Below are 20,085 nucleotides of genomic sequence, written 5' to 3' on the forward strand. Positions count from 1 at the left end.
CAGTACTGAGCTTTGCCTTAAAGCCGATGGATTTAATCAAACTATTGGCATGTGTTAGTTATCTAACATCGCATACAAACTACCCCAAACTTAGTGGCTGAAAAACAACAAAACTTAGTACCTCACAGTGGCAGGTCAGAAATCTGGGTGCAGTCTAGCCAGGTCCCCTGCTCAGGGTTTTGCCCAGGCTGCGGGCATCTTGAGTCTCCACAGGGGTGGGTGCGATGCCAGGCTCATTCACGTGGCTGTTGGCACACTTCAGTTCCTCGTGGGCTGTTGGACTGAGGGCCTCAGTTCCTCAGGAGCCATTATAGCAGCAGCCGAAAATGAACACAGACTGTCTCAAAGAGGAGAAAAATGGGCAACAGATGTGCTTTAATGTAGGTAATTGGCTGATTTTTAAATTCAGCATCTTAAAGAATGCTACATCTGATTTCTAAAGTCGTCTTCTTACCGAGAAAAGGCTACTTCCTTGGGTGTAAGTGGATAAAGGGGCAGCATGGTGGCTGTCCCCTGAAGAGCGACCACAACTCAATCCCTTCTAAAGTAGAAAGAATAAGGTTCATTTCTGTGTTACTAAAACCGCTGGACAGATGGGTTCCTTTCTTCTTTCTAAGACTTCTAGAGAAAGGGAGATCAAGCCTTTAAACGTAGGAAATGAAATGATACATGAAGTTGTGTGAACAAAAGTTTGTTTTGTTTTTTCTCTCCCCTCCTTGCTTCCTTGCTTTGTTTTCTATTCCCAGCCAAGGAATAGGTTCTTGATTTGGGGTTAGATGCTGTATGTTAGGTCAGTTAGGGTCTGTCCCTAACTGACAGAGCCACCCAGGCGCCCAGCCCCTTTGGAATTCTTAAAGCGTGTCTAGAAAACAAATAGGCATCACTGCTACCTGGTCAAAATATTTTACTGATTGGGACCATAAACTTTATAGTAAAATCAGAATTTGTTAATGCAAGGCATTAAAGCTAAGGGTCCTACAAATGGTCTATAAAACAATATTTTTCTTACAAGCATTATTATAATTATTTAATATTACAAGCAAGCATTGAAGTTAAAACTTCTTGTTTAGTAATTCAGCAAAAAAGATGGGAAGAGTGGATGAATTTTAATTCCCCTGAATAGCTTTTGCTAGGAGGAAAGGAAAGAATAACAAAGAATAAACATTTCCTGAGTACATGTGGTGGGCTAGGTACTCTTAGAAGACTCGCACTCAGATGGGGCCACTGATACTCAGAGAAGTAAAGTGACTTAACTTTAATAGAGCTAATAGAGCTATTAACTCGATTTGACTCTATTCACTCTATTTGAACTCCAGATCTTTTGGCTTTTTTTTGTTTAAGCTGTGCTCCACCTCCCCCCCCCCCCCCCGCCCCGCCCCTTGGCCTTGCAATCACAAATTCATTCTTTGCTGGGATCGGGGAAGTTGTGTAGCTTGGGCAGTGAGCTCCCAAGGAAGAATGGAAAGCTCTGTCTTCCCAGTTCATGAACTTCATATCTTAGTGGTCATACATGTCACTAGAAAGGGTAAGTGGCTCAGAGGAAGCCATGCTCTTGTGTATCAACTGGAAAGTCAACTTTCATCCAGAAAATAGTGGATTCTCTCCTCTATACACCAGTTTACAAGTTGGGAGGGGAGAGAGTTCTACAGGGCCAGGGGTTAAATTAATAGGCTGCTCAGAAGGTCACAAGGCAACTCAGTAATCCCAAGCTTTATGTGAGTGTAACTCCAGGGAGACAGGTTTCCTGTTACAGGGCACATGGAGACCCAGATCTTGGCACAGGAAGGATGTCAGTTATATTCAGTGCACTGAAATCCCTAAATTTAGGTCTGCATTTCTCTCCGTAAGTATCCTCTTCTTCATGCTTGTGACTCTGAGAATGAAGTCTTCAGGGCTTAGCAAACGATGCATTTCAAATCTCCAAGGTGTGAGGCTGGCAGGCTAAGTTTATAAATTAACCTTGTGGGGGGTGCCTGGGTGGCTCAGTCGGTTAAGCAATCGACTCTTCACTTTGGCTCAGGTCACGATCTCAGGTTGGGGAGATCAAGCCCCAGCTGGGCCCTGCCCTGACAGCATGGAGCTTGCTAGGGATTCCGTCTCTCCCTCTCTTCCCCGCCCCCGCTCGCATGTGAGCACACTCTCTCTCAAATAAATAAACAAACTTAAAAAAATAAATCAGTTAATCAAACTTGCAACTTTTTAGGAAGACCATAACCGGTAAGTAAAGACCCTAAGAATTTCTGGGAGGGTTGGGGGGAGATGGTGGTGTGGGTGTCTAGAGGAGCTTAGAGTCCATCCAGGATTTAATAGAAGGCAATATTAGGAGACAAAAGTCAAGAATCTAGGGTTGGCTCAGGATCAGGGAATTAGAGCACTGCATAAACTGGAGGGCACGCTAACATGCAGATTCCTCGGCCTTGCTCCAGACTGAAGAGTATCTGGGATCGGGCTCCTTAGGTGATTCTGATGCCACCAGTCCATGTACTGGTATTTACGCACCACTGGCTGCTGGTTGGTAATCAAGTGGCAGAACAATAAAAAAAACGAAGACTTTAAAGAAAACTGTTGTGAGCCTCTTGCAGGAGAGGAAAGCACAAAGGACTCGCTTTGGGCAGGTCCTCTGCTTCAGAAAGGGTCTAGCAGCCTTAAGGGGGGTCCAGAAGGCAGTTAACTAGGGAAGAACAGGCAGAGGAGCGGATGGAGGTGGGAAAACACCGTGTAGATGAGCAGTCAGAGAGGAGCGAGTGAGCAGACTCAGTGTTGGTTTCCCAGCACAAGCGCGCCAAGAGGGTCTCCTAAAGCTGAGCCTGAAGCCAGGAGACTCCTAAAGCCTTTCCCCCGGCAAACGCCACCTTCTGGGAGAGGGGCGGGGCGACGTCATGACGTAACGGGGCGGGGCGCCGGGGGAAGTGACGTAAGAGGCGGTGCGGCCTGGGAACGGCGATCCGGACGCGGGCTGGCATGTCGGCTCTGAAGCGGTTGGCGCCTTTCTTTCGGGTTGGAAACCACTTGTTCAGAGGCCGCGGCTCCGGGGCGGCTGGAGGCACTGGAGTCCGTCAGTGAGTGTTGGCTGGGAGAGGGGCCCCGCCTGTTTCTAACGGAAAGCGCCGGTCTTCGGGACGCCCTCACCTTGACGCCGGGCACCTGGGCGGACCGGGTCTCTCCAGCGATCTCCGCCCCGAGGCATGCTGGGACTTGGAGTCCCGGTCCGTGACGTGGGGGCCAGGGAGAGCCGGGGGGCAGTGGGCGCCGGGGCACTGTTTGCTTGGCAGGTTTTCCACTGTGCGGGGGGCCGCTCCTGCCCCAGGGGAGCCTGCCTTTGGGAAATTCAGTTGAACGTGGAGGCAAGCTGGAGCTGATCTGGAAGCGAGAGCAGGAGTTGGGGGAGGCGAGGGCGTTCTGGCAGAGGAAACAACCTGTACGGTGTGTTTTGAAGCGTCAAGTGCGAGGCAAGGAGTGTCCGAAGTGCCTCGGGAGACCTTGGGACGTAGGGAGGGAATGTCCGCATGCCCGGCTGGAGGATTTCTAACGGAGGCGATAGCGATCCCAGCGAGGTTTTAATTAGATGTCACATAACCAGATTTTAATTCCATTCTGAATAGTTACTCTGGCTTCAGGGTGGAGGATGAATTCTCTTAAGGTTGTGGAGGTGATCACCCAGAGAGAGTGCCGAAGGGTGAGAAGAGAGCCAAAAGTGGATGCTTGGACAATATAGGAATAAAAAAAAAAAAAAAAAAAAGAAAGAGATCTTATTTTTTAGAACTGTTTTGGGTTCACAGCAGAATTGAGTGGTAGGTACAGAGACTTCCCATAAGGCCCCTGTTCTCATGCATAGCCTCCTCCATTATCAACATTCCCTATGAGAATGTTCCCTTTGGCAGAATCGATTGACACATTATCTCCGAATCCCATAGTTCGTGTTAGGGTTCACTCTCGCAACGCCAGAATTTAGAGAATGAGCAATGGAGGAGTCACCCGTGAGGCAGCCCAAAAATTCAACTGGAGATCATAGTGCTGGGATGCCAAGGGAGGGCACTTCTGCCAAAAATGAATTGGTAGTGCAGAGATTCAGTACGAGCAGGACAGAAAGTAGAACGCCCGATTTTTACAGGTGATGTCCCAGGCCCCTTAGATCATCATCTACGTTTTTCCAAGAGGCAGGGTAGGGTAGTGGTTAAAAGCAGGATTGTGGCCTCAAACTGCCTCAGTTCAAATGTCACCTCTGCCACAGTCTAGCTGTTTGGCCTTGGAAGTTTGTTTTTTTCTTTTTACTGTTTATTTACTTATTTTGAGAGAGAGAGCATGAGCAAGGGAGGGGTAGAGAGGGAGAGAGAATCCCAGGCCGACTCTGCACTGTCAGGGCAGAACCTGATGAGGGGCTTGATCTCAACTAACCGTGGGTTCGTGACCTGAGCTGAAGTCAGGAGTTGCATGCTTAACCCACTGAGCTACATAGGTGCCTGTCTTTAAAAAAAAAAAAAAAAAAATTGTTTGTTTATTTTGAAGGAGAGAGAGAACGTGAGCAGGGGAAGGGCAGAGAGAGAGGGAGACAGAATCCAAAGCAGCTTCCAGGCTCTGAGCAAGCTGTCAGCACAAAGCCGGACATGGGGCTCAAATCCATGAACCGTGGGATCATGACCTGAACCACCCATGTGCCCCTCTTTTTTTTTTTTTTAAATGCTCTCTCCACCCAGTGTGGGACTCAAATTCATGACCCTGAGATCCAGAGCTGCGTGCTCTACCAACTGAGCCAGCCAGGCGCCCCAACGACCCACTTATTTCAAGTCATAGTTAAAACAGCAGGTCACTGTGGCAATAATGAAATGTGGAGAGTTCCTGGTAGTGAGTTTGAACTGTAATTCTCAAATATTATTTTAATGAATTTAACTGATGGGCCCTTGTATCTAAAACGTATCAAAGAGGAAGCCTGTTGTTACAATATATTGAATTCTCATCCCCATAGTTTGTTTGTAAAATGAAGTATTTATATGCATAGATAGGTCCTGAATAAATACTGTTAAATAAAATTGGCACATGATGGCATTGCAGAAACAGTGTGATATATTCTTCAGGTCGTAAAGCAATGATGCTTGAGGGAGCCTTTTATTTTTTATTTTTTTTAACTTTTATTTATTTTTTGGAGACAGAACAAGCAGGGAGGAACAGAGAGATGGGGGAGACACAGAATCCGAGGCAGACTCCAGGCTCCGAGCTGTCAACACAGAGCCTGCCGTGGGGCTCAAATCCACAAACTGTGAGATCATGACCTGAGCCGAAGTCAGCTTCCCAACTGACTGAGCCACCCAGGCGCCCCTTGAAGGTACCTTTTAAAAGTAATATGTGGTCACTATTTAAAAACAAACAAACAGGGGCGCCTGGGTGGCTCAGTCGGTTAAGCGTCCGACTTCAGCTCAGGTCACGATCTCGCGGTCCGTGAGTTCGAGCCCCGCGTCGGGCTCTGGGCTGATGGCTCGGAGCCTGGAGCCTGCTTCCGATTCTGTGTCTCCCTCTCTCTCTGCCCCTACCCCGTTCATGCTCTGTCTCTGTCTCAAAAATAAAAATAAGACGTTAAAAAATAAAAATAAAAAAATAAAAACAAACAAAAAATCCATATTACTCAGCCATAAAAAAATGAAATCTTGCCATTTGCCACAACGTGGGTAGATCCAGAGTGTAATGCTAAGTGAATTCAGTCATAGAAAAAGACCATATTATTTCATTCATATGTGGAATTTAAGAAAAACAAATGAGCAAAGGCAGGGAAAAAGAGGCAACCAAGAAACAGACTCTTAACCCTAGAGAACAAACTGATGGTTACCAGACAGGAGGTGGGTGGGGGGATGGGTGACCTAGGTGATGGGGACTGAGGAGGGCACTTGTGATGAGCACTGGGTGTTGCATGGAAGTTTTGGATTTCTATATTATACGTCTGAAACTAATATTACTCTGTATGTTAACTAACTGGAATTTAAACCAAAACTTAAGGGGTGCCTGAGTGGTCAGCCAGTTAAGCATCAGACCCTAGGTTTCAGTTCAGGTCATGATCACGTTATGGGAGATAGAACCCCACGCTATCCGCTTGGGATTCTCTCTCTCCCTCTGCCCCTACCCTGCTCATGCTCTCGCTGTCTCTCAAAATAAATAAAATAAACTTAAAAAAAAGTTAATAAAAATTTAAATACATATGCAAAAATAGGAATCACCTCTTACACCATCCATTAATATTTTATGTAGAGCCTTCCAAATAGATGTGTAATATACTGGGTAAATACTTACATAAAAATGAAACTTTATCTCTTCAGTGTGGTATCATGCTGATGGGAATTCTAATTAAGAACTGTGTCTTTGATTCATAAAATGAGAAAATTATTAATGTTGTTTGTAGGCAGTATTTAAGAGCTTGGGCTTTGCCACCAAATAATCCCCCAGTGTTTTCATTTGTGAATATTAGTAACCATAGGCTCAGTCTATAGGGTTATGAAAATAAATGATAATGCATTTAAAATGCTTACTTTGGTGTTTGGCACATGGTAAACAATATATGATGATTATTAATAACCTTTAACAATTAAAGGGAGAGGATAGGGGCGCCTGGGTGGCTCAGTCGGTTAAGCGTCCGACTTCAGCTCAGGTCATGATCTCAAGGTTTGTGAATTTGAAGCTCCCAGTTGGGCTCTTTGCTGACAGCCTGGAGCCTGCTTCAGCTTCTGCGTCTCACTCACTCTCTCTGCCCCTTCCTTCCCTTTCAAAAACATAAATGAACATTAAAAAAATGTTAAAAGAGTAGGAGAGGATAATAAGGGTGGTGGGTAAGAATGTATAAGGAACCATAGATCTAGTGATGTTCTCAAATCTACAGCACAGTTTGAAGAAATGTTAGTGCAGTTTTGGTACAGTTATTCATTTCTATGCTGCACAGAAGAGAACATTGTTTTACAAGCTGGGTCTTACCTGAAATGAAATTTGTGAACACTGTACATTTTATATAGAAATTCTCTTTAAACTTCTGTATCATAGAATATGTATAGCTGCTAAATAGATCTTGACAATAACACCATTCGGTACAAATTATATTATGTTAGAGTCCACCTATAATAATTAAAATCTAACTGAATAAAAAGACTGCAGCCCTTAGGGATTGTGTCCCCCAGTTTATCAATATTGAAATGAAAACAAAAACCAGGAAGAGTTGATTGGACTTACTGTTTTGAGGCTCTTTGCTCTGTTCAGAAGTATTAGCTTATTATTTATTTTTTTAAAGTAAACATTTGCTTTTATGTATTAAAAAAATTTTTTTTTAGGGTCATGAGTTCCGGCCTCACATTGGGTGTCAAGATTACTAAAAAAAATAAATAAACTGAGAAAAAAAAAAAAAAAGGATTTGCTGAGTCGTCATTCCCATATAGTGGTCTTTTAATAAAGACTGTAATAGAGCAGAGGACATAATTTGCCTTTGAAATAGATGGCTAAACAGAACAAAATTAATTTGCCCATTTGTTTTTCTGGATCAGCTAAGTGACGTACTGCTGCAGGTTCACTTCCCTGGACTAAAACTTGAGGCCGGTATCCCATTATCAACACGTTCATATTTCTGCTGTAAAATACATGAATATTCACTAAAGGGAAATAATAATCTCATCAGTGCAGGCCAGTTTTTTGCTGCCAAACAAATTTAAAAGCAGGCTTATGAAAAATGAGTTTCAAGGGACTGTGCAGGTCTGTCATCCTGTATTTCATGGAGGAGATGAGAAATGTTAGATTTGGGGGCACCTGGGTGGCTCAGTCGGTTAAGCGTCTGGCTTCGGCTCAGGTAATGATCTCACGGTTCGTGGGGTCAGGCTCCGCGTCGGGCTCTGTGCTGACAGCTCGGAGCCTGGAGCCTGCTTCGGATTCTGTGTCTCTCTCTGTCTGTCTGCCTGTCCCTGCTTGTGTGCTTTCTCTCTCTCTGCAAAATAAATAAATAAAACTTAAAAACAAAAACAAATGTTAGATTCAGTTTCTAGATTTAACTTTAAAATTTTGTATGATTTCATACTTTGAAGAGGCACCAAGCGGTGTAACATTTTGTTTTGCATCATAGTGCCGGTGGCGGGGGGCATATCGAGCCTCGGTATAGGCAGTTTCCCCAGCTGACCAAGTCCCAGGTGGTCCAGGCCGAGTTCTTCAGTGGGACCATGTGGTTCTGGATTCTCTGGCGTTTTTGGCATGACTCGGATGCTGTGCTGGTAAGTGCAGGACAATAATTCTAATATATTAATAGAGTATTATAATTAATTAGATTGTTATTACTAATATATCAATAGCTTAGCTTTTTCATTTCCTGTCTGTAGACCGTTTTGCTGTCTGGATGTATCCCTTTACCATGTTGTCCTTGGGGACATGCAGAATCCTATTAACAAATGAAATACATGATCTCTGACCTTTTCTACCCACAGGTGTACAGGTTGGTAATCCATCTCTTACGGTTTCTGTTAGGTTGTCATATTCGGAAGGAAGACTAGAAACTAATTCTTTTACCTTCTGAACCAGGGGTTCCTTGGTGGGTTAAGTTTCAGACTTCACTTGCTTTAAATGCTCAATGTCATCTAGTCTGTGCAGGGGCCCAGGGCAGCCAGATCGGGGTGGGAGAGACGTGGGCTAATTTGTCTTGAGAAGTTAGCTGCTGGTAACCTTCTAACATGTTACTAGCCTCAACTGAGTTTTTATCACCTTTGCACGGACTCTGTTCTCCAGGAAATTAAACCTTTCCACCGTTGAAATCTGTGCTCGTTGATCTAGATAGGAAAAAAATCTTCATACGCAAATCTTTGATGCATCGGCTTGATTCATGTCCCATTTCCCTTAGAACTCTGTGCTCTTGTCCCCCTGTAGGGAGCTGTTTGGTGTCTGAATTGGCAGCACGTGGACACCCCTAGCTCGCTGTAGGTCCGCTGTCAGGCCTGTATGTGGCTGCTTGGCCTGAGACGATGATGCCACCAGAAATGCCCTGAGTCGGGACTGAAGATGAATGAGCCCACCTGAGGCTTCCTGATCTCCCGTCAGGATTGACAGGACACTTTGAGACGTTATATTTTACCAGGGCTTTAACGCATTGTCGAGATGTGGGGTACCTTCTCCCTACCGTCCATCATGGGTGCATACTGAAATGCTGGCTCGGGCTGCTGGCTCCAAAATGGGTAGGCTTTGAAGTTCAGGCCACAGCTCATATTGAACAGGTTGAAGAACAGTCGGATGAGCAAATAGTATAGTAGAATTTGTTCCTGTGGCATGTCAGCGTCTGTGTGTAGGACAGCCTTGAATTTTTTTTCTTTTGAATTTAATTCACCGTATGGAATATATGTAGATTCTTTACCTTTTTTTGAACGGTTGTCCCCAGGGTCACTTTCCATATCCAGATCCTTCCCAGTGGACAGATGAAGAACTAGGTATCCTCCCTGATGATGAAGACTGAAAGTGTCGATTGAACTCTTTACAGGTGGGTATGCCCCACATTCCTTTGGAAACTTGTTTGCCTTGTGTCAATAAAAATGTTTTTTGACTTTATGATGGTCTTTCTAAAATCATGATGGACAATTAACTGTATTGTGTCTGACTTCTGCCTTTAGTATTTTCATATTTGCTGTCTCCTCTTCCTTTTCAATATTTGTTTTAAAAAATTCTCTTTTCCTGAGTCATGTTATGATTTAGGGTCCCATTTAGCCATTTTTTTTTTTTTTTTTTTTTAGTGTTTGAGAGTGCAGGAGAGGCAGAGAGCGGGAGAGAGAATCCCAAGCAGGCTCTGCCCACAGCACAGAGCCCATTGTGGGGTTCCGTCTCATGAATGTGAGATCACGACCTGAGCCGAACGTGAGTCGAACACTTAACTGCCTGAGTCACCCAGGCGCCCCTATCTATTTATTGATCAAAGACTTTTCTAAAGTATCAACTCCACAGGGGGATTATAGTGGTGGATAAGGCAGATACAGAGCTTGCAGTTATGTTTGTAGTTGCAGAAATACCATGCTCTACTCTGAGTGTTAAAGTATAGAAAGTTCCAGCTTATGAGAAGTGTTACGATACGGAATTGTGTGGAGATTAACCCTAAACAGTAAAAGGTTATGGTCCTTTCATTTTTCCAAATTAGGAATCAGAGTTTTTCTTAGTTTGAAAGGAAGGTTCTACTAGCACCTTCAGGGGTTAAGACATTCTCATGTAACATGTTTTTTAAATCAATCATTGCATTAATAATTGCCAGCACTCAGAAGGCCTTAGAAATTGTTTTATTTATTTTCAGGAATTATTTTAAATGCTAGGAAGCATTAAATGAAAAATGTTCCCATTCCATCATACTATTAGTATTGCTATTATAATTTTAATTAGAAGTAGCTTATTGAGGGGCACCTGGGTGGCTCAGTTGGTTAAGTGCCCGGCTTTGGCCCAGGTCATGATCTCATGTGAGTTTGAGCCCTGCGTCGGGCTCTGTGCTAACAGCTGAGAGCCTGCAACCTTCTTCAGATTCTGTGTCTCCCTCTCTCTGCCCCTCCCCTGCTTGCATCCTGTCTGTCTTGCTCTGAAAAATAAACATTAAAAAATAATTTTTTTAAGGAAAAAAAAGTAACTTATTGACATGAAAATTACAGCAGTTTTAGGGTATGTGGGGAGGAGAGGGAGAGGAAAAAAATGTCCCCCAAGGGCAGGTGGTTAAACTGTCTCACAGCTTGTTTTGTGTCTCTGGATTTACTGTGGGTAAACCAGGGGTCTCCGTTAGCAGGACCCTCCTTCCCTTTGGTAACGTGACTGCCAGCACAAACCTCCTCTTCTTACAGATTTCCCAGTATTCTCACACAGTCATTAGCATTTTATTTTAAAGATGAGACTGTAAACCCTTTGAGAAGGTACTCTATAAGACTACTCTCATGATTGGTGCTCAGTGAATGCTTGAATAATTGAATAAAAGTTATGGATTTGAATTATTGAAAATAAAAGTACTTAAAGCTTTCTACTTTTGTTTCCCTGCAGGAGTCGGGCGAAAGTTTCAAGCGATTGAGGACTTCATATCGTACCTGAAAGTTGTACATTAAAGTGTTTTGGTCAACAGTGAGGAACTGAGTTATGGATGTTTCTGATAACGACAGCCACCCTCTATGGATTATTTCCTATGCTCCCAACTGCTGTCCTAACTGGTTACAGGCCCCGTCACTGGATCCTCTGGGGTACCCCATGGTGTAGACAGACATTAGCTCCACTTCTCAGTGAGGAAATTCAGGCTCAAGGAGATGAAGTAACTTTGCCTTAGGGTCACACGTTGATGAGTAGTGACATTAGGCCTGGTCCTGCACTTAACTGCAGAGCGATACCGCCCTCCTAGTGAATGTTGTAGTCCTATGTATGTTGACAGTTAACGTGAAAACTCTTGCCACTTCTCTACTGCTGGTGTTTTCTTGCCCGACATACAGAGGTGAGAGGTTTGTGTGGTCCATTTCTTGTGTTTATATTATCGCTTGTGGGCTGGGCGGTGTTAAGTGGCCATTTGTGGACCTGAGATACATGTCTAACTAGGAATTCTTACGACTGGAGGAATGGGAGATACTGGTGAAATAGGATATTCCACTTGTTCTAAAATGTGTTTCGAAATACCTTCCAACTTTCTGTAGCATCACAGTTCTGATAGGACAGAATTTTCTTCTGTCCACAGATAAAAATCTGCAGTATAGAATGGCTTCATGATTTGCCCAGAAACATAACTGTTCATATTTTTAATTTAGGTTTTTAACCACTGGAGTGTAGGCAATACATTGCTGAACAAGACCCATAAGATGATTTTTTTTTCATGTTTAAGGTTTTTGATTTAGAGAGAGAGCAGGAGTGGGGGAGGGGCAGAGAGAGAGAGGGAGACAGAATCCCAAGCACAGTCTGCGCTGCCAGCACAGAACCTGATGTGGGGCTTGAACTCACAAAACCATGAGATCATGACCTGAACCGAAACCAAGAGCCAGATGCTTAACCGACTGAGCCATCTAGGCATCCCAAGATGACCCGGTTCTTAAGGAACTTAAAAGACTTTAGGAAGGGAAGACAGACACAAATTGATTACGTGAGATTTACTAAGTGCCCCGAAGGAAATGATGTTGGGTGATGTGCTACAGATAGGTGGGTACTGATCTTTTGGGTGGGAGGCACCTGAACAGGTAGGAGAAACCATCTGTGTGAGAGTCTCAAGGGGAGAGTGCTCCAGGGACAAGCAGTCGCAAGAAGCAAGGTCTAGGGTGGGACCAAGGTCACTATGTTTCAGGAGCACAAAGTCCGGTGGGGCTCCAGTAGGTGAGGAGCCCAGGGGACTAGGTGAGGTTAACAGGTCATGGTTGCAGGTTTGGATTTTATGTTCGATGCAGTGAGAAGCCTCTGGCAGGCTCTAAACAGAAGTGATCCTTGGTCCTCAGGTGTCAGGAGTAGGCACAAAGGCAGCAAAGCTGAAGCAAGGGGAACAGTTTCCCCCTCCCCCCTCCAGCTCCAGTAGTCAAGAGCCTGTTGCTAGACACTTCTTTTTGTTTTGTGTTCACTTACCTGGAGAAGAGGGCATGGTCTCAGCTGTTAAGTCTGTAAGATCTTTAAAAAGCCGTCTCTTCTCTGTACTTTTTAGGTCTAACTTTTATTCTCTCTGCGCCCCCCCTCCCCCTCACAAAGTGTTTTATTGATCCGTACTCATCTGTAACCCCGAACTCAAGTAAGATAGTCCCATTAACCTCTTTGCCTTAGAAGTCAGAGTTGCCTGATTTGAATGAAAGGTAACTTTAAAAAGCCTCCACCCTATCACATTTGACTCGAACCACCCAGGGGTTGGGGTGCCACCCCTGTGGAGTCGAAAGTCCGGGTATAACTTTTGGCTCCCCCAGAACTTAATGGCCTACTGCTGACTAGAAGCCTTACTGGTAACAGGCAGTTAACATGTTTGGCACATTATGTGTGTTATATACTGTATTACAGTAAAGCTAGAGAAAAAAACAGAAAATACGTTTATAGTACTGTACTGTCTTTATCAAAAAGAATCGTGTATAAGTGAACCATTATAGTTCAAACCCATGTTCAGGGGGCAGCTGTACAGCTTATGGGAAAATAAAGTAGGAGAAGGTACCAAAGCGTGACGTACATGTGAGCGATGGCTATGTAGTTAGAGAAAGCTTATGGCTTAACTATGGGCCAGGCACCGTGGCAAACACTTTGCACATGTTAAGTCCACATTTTATAGACGAGGATACTGACCTATAGATTGGTAACTTGCCCAAGCTCACACAATTGAGAGCTGAGGTTCAGATCCTGGCTCGCCAGCCTGGCTCTAGGCCGAGTCAGCTTGTGAGAGTCAGTACAGCATTGTGTGAGCCTTTTTGATCATGACCTACTCGCTAATTTTACACGGTGGCCTAGAATATATGCTTGTGTGTATAATCCAAAAGTTTTATGACACAGTACTTACCTGTGATACACACTACTTTCTCTTATTCTAAAATGGTTAACTGAGCCAGGTTCTACCACCCACTAAGGGACTCCGTTTGAAAAACTGGCACAGTGCTTCATGAATTCAGTCTGGGGTCAAACTTGCTGGATCTGACTCACTGCTTTACCATTTACTTGATGTGACTTTGGGTGCATTCCTTATTTGATCTCTTCTTCAACTTCCACATTTGTAAAAGGGATTAGATTAAATGTGTTAGCACATGAAGCCTCTAGAACCACATCTGCTGTGAAGGAAATGATCTCTAAATGTAAGCAACTGTTATTTCTAGACCACTGGGTCCAAGCCAAGTTTATGGTGACGCTTGAGTCCCAGTCCAATTTTATAGGAAAGCCTCAAACTTTCCTGTAACTTGTGAAACATTCCCGTATATGCATACTCCGAGTGTTAGGGTATGGCCTGCTAGATGGAGGGAAAAGATGGACCTTCACAAAAAGGAAAGGCAGGTGGTGAAGAAATGACTGATGGCAACAGAGAGCGTCAGATTTTAACACAAATTTATAACGTTTCCCATGGAACCCTGAGTACAAACACCACAAGGGAGGTACTGTGTAAGGACCCCTGGTTGTACGCATGTTACAGGAAGGTACGGAAGTCCTCTGGGTCCTGTGTGCCCCCAAAACTGTTCTGTGGGAGGTCAGCCTGGCTGTCCGCCGCTGCCACCTCCTAGAAAGCACCAGTGGGGCCACAGCGTATGGTGCGGGGAAACAGGAACTGCCCATCCCAGCAGCCAGGCCTCCGCCTCTTGTCACGTACCTGAGCAGGGGCTTGACCGACTGGCAAAGACAGCAGGGGCAAGTGCAGTATGCTTGGCACAACATCCACTTCTTGCTACAAACTCACTGTCACGGAGTGAACACCCACTTCTGTCCAAATTTTGTTACAGCTATTAAACCATAACAAAATCGTACACACACACATACATGTAGAAAATAAATGGCGCATGCTGCTGATGTTGGAAACAAAAGTCCGGAGTCTTGGCTGTGTCATCCTTGGGGATTCCTACTGAGTATCTGACAATGAGGGGACCTGGACCAGAATATCTTTTTTTTTATTTTGAGAGAAGGAGTGGGGGAGGGGCAGAGAGAAGGAAAGAATCTCAAGCAGGCTCTGCACCGTCAGCACAGAGCCTGATGCTGGGCTTGAACTCATGAACTGAGATCATGACCCGAGCCAAAAGCAAGAATTGGATGCTCAAGCGACTGAGACACCCAGGCGCCCCTGGACCAGAATTATCTTTAAGAGCTCCTTCTGCACTGGCATTTATCAGCCTAGGAGTACTACATAATCCAGACAGCAGGTCCAATTATCACAGCCCCTGATAAAGTCTCAAAACTGGTGTGGTAGAGTGCTTTGTGATAGAATTTTATCACAATAATGAAAGCGTTCACGTTCTAGACCAAGTTTTAAGGAAAATTTCTAGTAGAGTAATACGTTCTTAAAACATAAGGCCCCAATCACTTTGTTGTAATCCTCTATGAAGTTTACTTTAAAATGAGTTTCTAAAAAAAAGTTTTGGGGCACCTGGGTGGCTCAGTCGGTTGAGTGTCCGACTTCGGCTCAGGTCATGATCTCACAGTTCGTGAGTTCAAGCCCCGCGTCGGGCTCTGTGCTGACAGCTCAGAGCCTGGAGCCTGCTTCGGATTCTGTGTCTCTCTCTTTCTCTCTCTCTGCCCCTAAACCCACTCGCATTCTGTCTCTGTCTCTCTCAAAAATAAATAAACATTAAAAAAAGCAATTCAAAAAAAAAGTTTCTATAGTATCTGTATTACAGAACTACTTTCTTTTTTTAAGATGAGAAAGCTATAGTTCAGAGAAAATAGTGGTCTCCACAGAATTTTATGATTAGCTGGAGGGGCATGAAAAACAAACCAGATTCCTCAAATAAGGTACCAACCTGAAGATATTTCTGTTCCTTCGCATTATTCTCAGACATAGGGTTTCCAGGTGAAGTTTTAAAATGGTTGACTTCTCTTCTGGAAACTGCCCAGTTATCTGACATCACCTGACGTTATTCTAGGAGTCATTCAGACTTCAGGTCGTGAAATCATGCACAAAATGAACTGTTTGGGGTAACTAGCATTTTTAAAAAACACAAGTGCGTAGTTTCAAATACATGTCTATGAGCACATTCTGTGTTCCTACGCAAAATGTTTTGGAAGTTGTGTCAGAAAAATTGGAAACCTATACAATTCAAGGGGAACTTCTCCAGACTGATTCCTTCAATGACTCAGTTACTGCACACACTTCAGCTGAGCCACTGGAGGGCAGCAGTCAGCTCACAGCACCGTAACATACTTGAGGGTCACCACCAACACCAAACACTGGACAAAAGGCTGTCCCCACCACCCTAGTGCAGTCGGTACAATGTACCAGGCATTCATCGCGACTACTTACTTTAAAAATATTTTTCATACAAGTAACTTCTACTCACCAAGCAGGGATTGACATGTATGAAACAAAACGCACATCTCCGGGTCTCCGCATCGCCTGGAAGTACTGTCAAAACCCCAACTACTTACGTTACTGGATGGGATAGTGCTAGAAAAAGAGTCTTGATAAAGACTTCTCCATGCAGTCAATCTTTATTATAGCAGTATTCGCATATTCACATCAAGTACATAGAACTTTTTGCCTTTTATATAATACAGAGTTTTTAAATAACTTTACACAGAAATAAATCTCTTCAATCTGAATTTCAGCTATTTTTTTTTAATTCTCCATGCTTTCTATCCAAACTGAACAATATTTTCCATTGTACAAATTTACATGAGAAAAACTCCAAAGTACAAATGAAGGGACCTGAGCAGGAAAGAACCAAAGTATCAAGGAGTGGGTATGGGGAAGATTTAAAAAAAAAAAAAAAAAAAAAAAGAAAAAAAAATTTCAAGCAAACACTGAGGATTGAGGGACAAGAGGGAGACATTATCCATTTGACTGAAAATAAATGTCTTTTTTATGAATTGAAAAATAAGCTTTAAAAATAGTTACTCCATTGTAATTTTTGCAAAGCAGGTATAAAGAGGTCTGTGGACAATTTAAAAGTCCCCATTTTTTTTCACTGGGCACACCCCAGACTCCATGAGAACCTTTTCAATGCTTGAGTGGAACCGAAGTGAACTAAAGCCAAACAAACCTTTGGCAGCAAGAGAGAGAGGAATGTGTGTGTGAATCGCCGTAAGGTCTGAAGTGGTAAACCAGGAGCCATTAATTCACTGCAGTTAAAACACGAAGGATTTCCCTTTCCTCTCCTTTCTAGAAGAATTGTCCTCAAACCAAGAAGTGAATGACAACGGGGTGATTTCCTTTTGCCTGGTTTAAACCAAAGAGCAATCCTAAGTACTGAACTAGAATTCAAAGGGACGTATGTCGAGGAATGGTCAAATTCAGTCCCCTCATCAGCTGTACGCTCCTAAGAAAGCTACTGCTGAGTGAGGAAAGGGTCAGCGTGTACAACTAACAAATGAGAACACCACAAAAATACAGCACTGTGATAGAGTCCTTCAAATCAGGCAATATCACGAAGGCCAAATCAAGAACATAACCTGTGGCATGGCCACAGGAAGAACAGAGGACCCAATGAATGCATTTCCAAATGGAGGGAAATACAGCACATACACACATACACACACGCACACGCACGCACTCCTGTATGTAAACTATTAGAACATGAAGATAAATAAGACATAAAGGTTAGCCACTTATGTTGGTAATTAACATGAATAAAAAGGCATTATATGTTTACATAGCCGGTTTTAATCAGCTATGGAACATACACAAATGTTAGTAGGAAGGAATAATTTCTTTTAAAAAACTGTTCACAGCTTAGAATAAAAAGCACACTTATTGCACTCTTACGTTTTATTTCAGGTAATTATAGTTTATTTCCCACCATCACATCAATTTTTCCCTAGCCCCCGACTTACTCCCACACCCTCCCACCTCCCATTTTGGTCCATGTTCTCTACATCTGTGCCTACTCCATGAGCTTTGCTGCTTATGCCAGTCTCAAGTTTCTTCCACCAAACTACAAGTGGGTTAAAAAAGGCTTAACACACAAATGCAACACAGAATCATTTTCAACACAAAACTGGTACTGAAGCAACTTTTAACCCCATCTCGGCCCCTGTAAGCAGAAGCCCTCTGCCGCGTCTCTTCAGCGAATTTCCCGCCCACCTCCCCAGACTGATGACAGCCGGCTGCTCGTGGCGGACCATGTGCCCAGCCTGCCAGAGCGGCAGATGCTTGCCCAAGTCCTGTGTTCGGGACTAACACGAACAGACATTTCGGCTGCTTTCCAAGAGTACTTTGATCTATAGAATCCTTAAAACACAAACCCATCACACACACACACACACACACACACACACACACACACACACACACGGATACACTGGCTGTGTCCCCATGCACTACAATTAGAACAGAATTCTGTTAAATAAAATTATACATTTTAATAAAATTAAACATTTTAATAAAACTAATTTAGTAATTAATAAAACTAAATGAACAGTTGGGTAGAAGGGGTCAAAGGATAAAAAAATTAAATAAAAAAGGATTAAAAAATTAACAGCTGAAGTTGTGGATGTTGAAATTAAAGATCTACCTAATCACTTTTTTGAGGTGAGGACGAACAATCCGATGCGTGTTAAAATAAAGCACTGCTGCCTTACTTTAAGATTGTGGGACTTAACGTTTCTGTCATCCTCTACCTTAAAAATCCTGATAGAAACCATCAATTAGCCTTTCCGCCACTGGCAAAATTTAGGAGTCAATTTCAATTTCAATATCTTTACCCAAACAGAAGTGAAAATAAGTTATCTGAAAACAACAAAACAAAGCTTACTCTCTAGTGTGCTGATTAAACAAAATCTTCCCAGTATTTTCAATTTTATCAGAGCTAGCAATACACTGGCTACCTCCCTCTCCTCTGGTCAATGTACACATCAGGCAGAGATCCTACTGCACTCCTTGGGGCTCAAGAGCCCATGGGCATCATAGTACATACGTACCAGAGTACAACAGCCTATGGGCATTTACAACCTAGTAAAACATCTAGAGAACCTGCTGGAGACAGTACAGTGCCTTTCCTGGGGGTGGCAAGAAATGAAAACAAGACACAAAATGCACACCATGGAGTGTGTCCAGTTCACAGCCACCGGCCACGTCCCCAACTGGTCCAATGCCCCCTCCTAAAGGGGCCCCCCGTGGCACCCCGAACAGCATGACCAGGACAGCCCCACTTAATTTGCAAACAAGTCCTGGGAGGCCAGTTTACATTTTAAACTCTGAAAAATCCCTGTTCAGGTTGGCAGTACTCTGGAAAGTGATAAAATCAAATTCTGTCCTCTATGTTACTAGCATCCTCCTTCTCACTCTTGAGAAGGGACTGCTGCCCAGCATATATTATTTCCAACCCCAAACGACAGCAACTCCTTAAAATGTCTGTCAAACGTTTCTGTTATATAAAAGTTCCATGCTTTGAAGAACCTATTGGAGTAGAAAAAGTTTCTCTAGAAATGTCACTGAACTATAATTTTCAACCTACTTGCTCTATGTGATAAATATATCTGACTCTACTAGGGATTACGTGCTTTAAAAAAATAATTTTGTTCACCGAAAATTTACCTGTGTGTTTTCTCATTTTTTAAATGTGATTTCGGCTATAAACCCGTGAGTGCACTGATCTTTGCGGTCTACGTTGCGCTCTACAAAATATTAACACAGCTGAGTTAGACCAGAGTGGCTGCTCTCTTCACATATCACTGATTTCTGCTAAAATTTTAGCTTTTTTATTGCATCGTGAAGGCACAGTAAAGATCATTTGGCAAATTGTCAAGGTATTTTTCTAGAGCCTCGTCTACACCGTTTCAGTGTATGACCCCTAAGCTATCTGCTGTCATACTCACAGTAAACTTTCTATGTCTGGTTACTGTTTTTGTTTTTTTGTTTTTTTAAATAGCCTTAATGGTGGGAATCTGCTAGTCCCAAGGTGCTGATATTCTAGTGCTAACGATGCCAACTCAGACAAAGAAGAGGATCAGGGGGCATCATTCCACCCTCTTCGCTGGGCAGTCTCTCTACAGGAGGATCTGTGCATGTGATGAAGCTGCGGCTAACTCTTTATGAAGATGTACTGTCTTGCCAAGCCTACTGAAAATTAAGTGTATCACTGTTAGTGAACTGTTACCGTAACTATCTAATTTCATGCAACTGACTTAAGGTTAAGATTCTGAAGCGTACCCCTAAACAGATTCTGGCACCACCTGCATTAACAATCAGAAACTCTGAGCTACATTTTTCAGTATTACTGCTGAAATGCATAATGCCCTTTAGGACAAAATGAGAGTGCTCAAATACAAGTACACATAAAAGCTAAAATCTTAAATCATCTTCATGTTCTAGAGCTCCCGACTTTTCATATTTTAAAATAAATAACTATTCATTACCTCATTCTAAGGAGGTAGTTTTTTGAAGAGGTCACCTGAACCCTGCAATGTGCTTCAAACTAAAGCTAGACGGGGTCCACACAAGGCTGGGGAGTGAGTGCACAGGAGGGGCAGTGGGGGCCTGGGAGGGGATCCAGCAGCCCCAGC

At 43.4% G+C, this 20,085-nt stretch overlaps 1 protein-coding gene across 1 annotated transcript; it reads left to right on the plus strand.

Moving 5' to 3' along the window:
* Nucleotides 1-2,909: 2,909 nt before the first annotated feature.
* Nucleotides 2,910-11,080, plus strand: NDUFB2 (NADH:ubiquinone oxidoreductase subunit B2). Its single transcript, XM_053897738.1, has 4 exons — nucleotides 2,910-3,059; nucleotides 8,081-8,225; nucleotides 9,377-9,479; nucleotides 11,002-11,080. The coding sequence occupies exons 1-3, from the start codon at nucleotides 2,962-2,964 to the stop codon at nucleotides 9,449-9,451; spliced, it is 318 nt and encodes a 105-aa protein (XP_053753713.1). The 5' UTR covers nucleotides 2,910-2,961; the 3' UTR covers nucleotides 9,452-9,479; nucleotides 11,002-11,080.
* Nucleotides 11,081-20,085: the final 9,005 nt, after the last annotated feature.

Source organism: Panthera pardus, unplaced genomic scaffold, assembly GCF_024362965.1.
Source record: "Panthera pardus isolate Hobbes unplaced genomic scaffold, ASM2436296v1 HiC_scaffold_8, whole genome shotgun sequence".
Classification (NCBI taxonomy): Eukaryota; Metazoa; Chordata; class Mammalia; order Carnivora; family Felidae; genus Panthera; species Panthera pardus.

Excerpts from the sequence above, each read along its gene's own strand:
- NDUFB2 (XM_053897738.1), top strand. The coding sequence starts at position 2,962 with ATGTCGGCTCTGAAGCGGTTGGCGCCTTTCTTTCGGGTTGGAAACCAC. Across the intron at positions 3,060-8,080 it reads GGAGGCACTGGAGTCCGTCA|TGCCGGTGGCGGGGGGCATA; the intron begins GTGAGTGTTGGC and ends TTTGCATCATAG. Across the intron at positions 8,226-9,376 it reads ATGACTCGGATGCTGTGCTG|GGTCACTTTCCATATCCAGA; the intron begins GTAAGTGCAGGA and ends GGTTGTCCCCAG.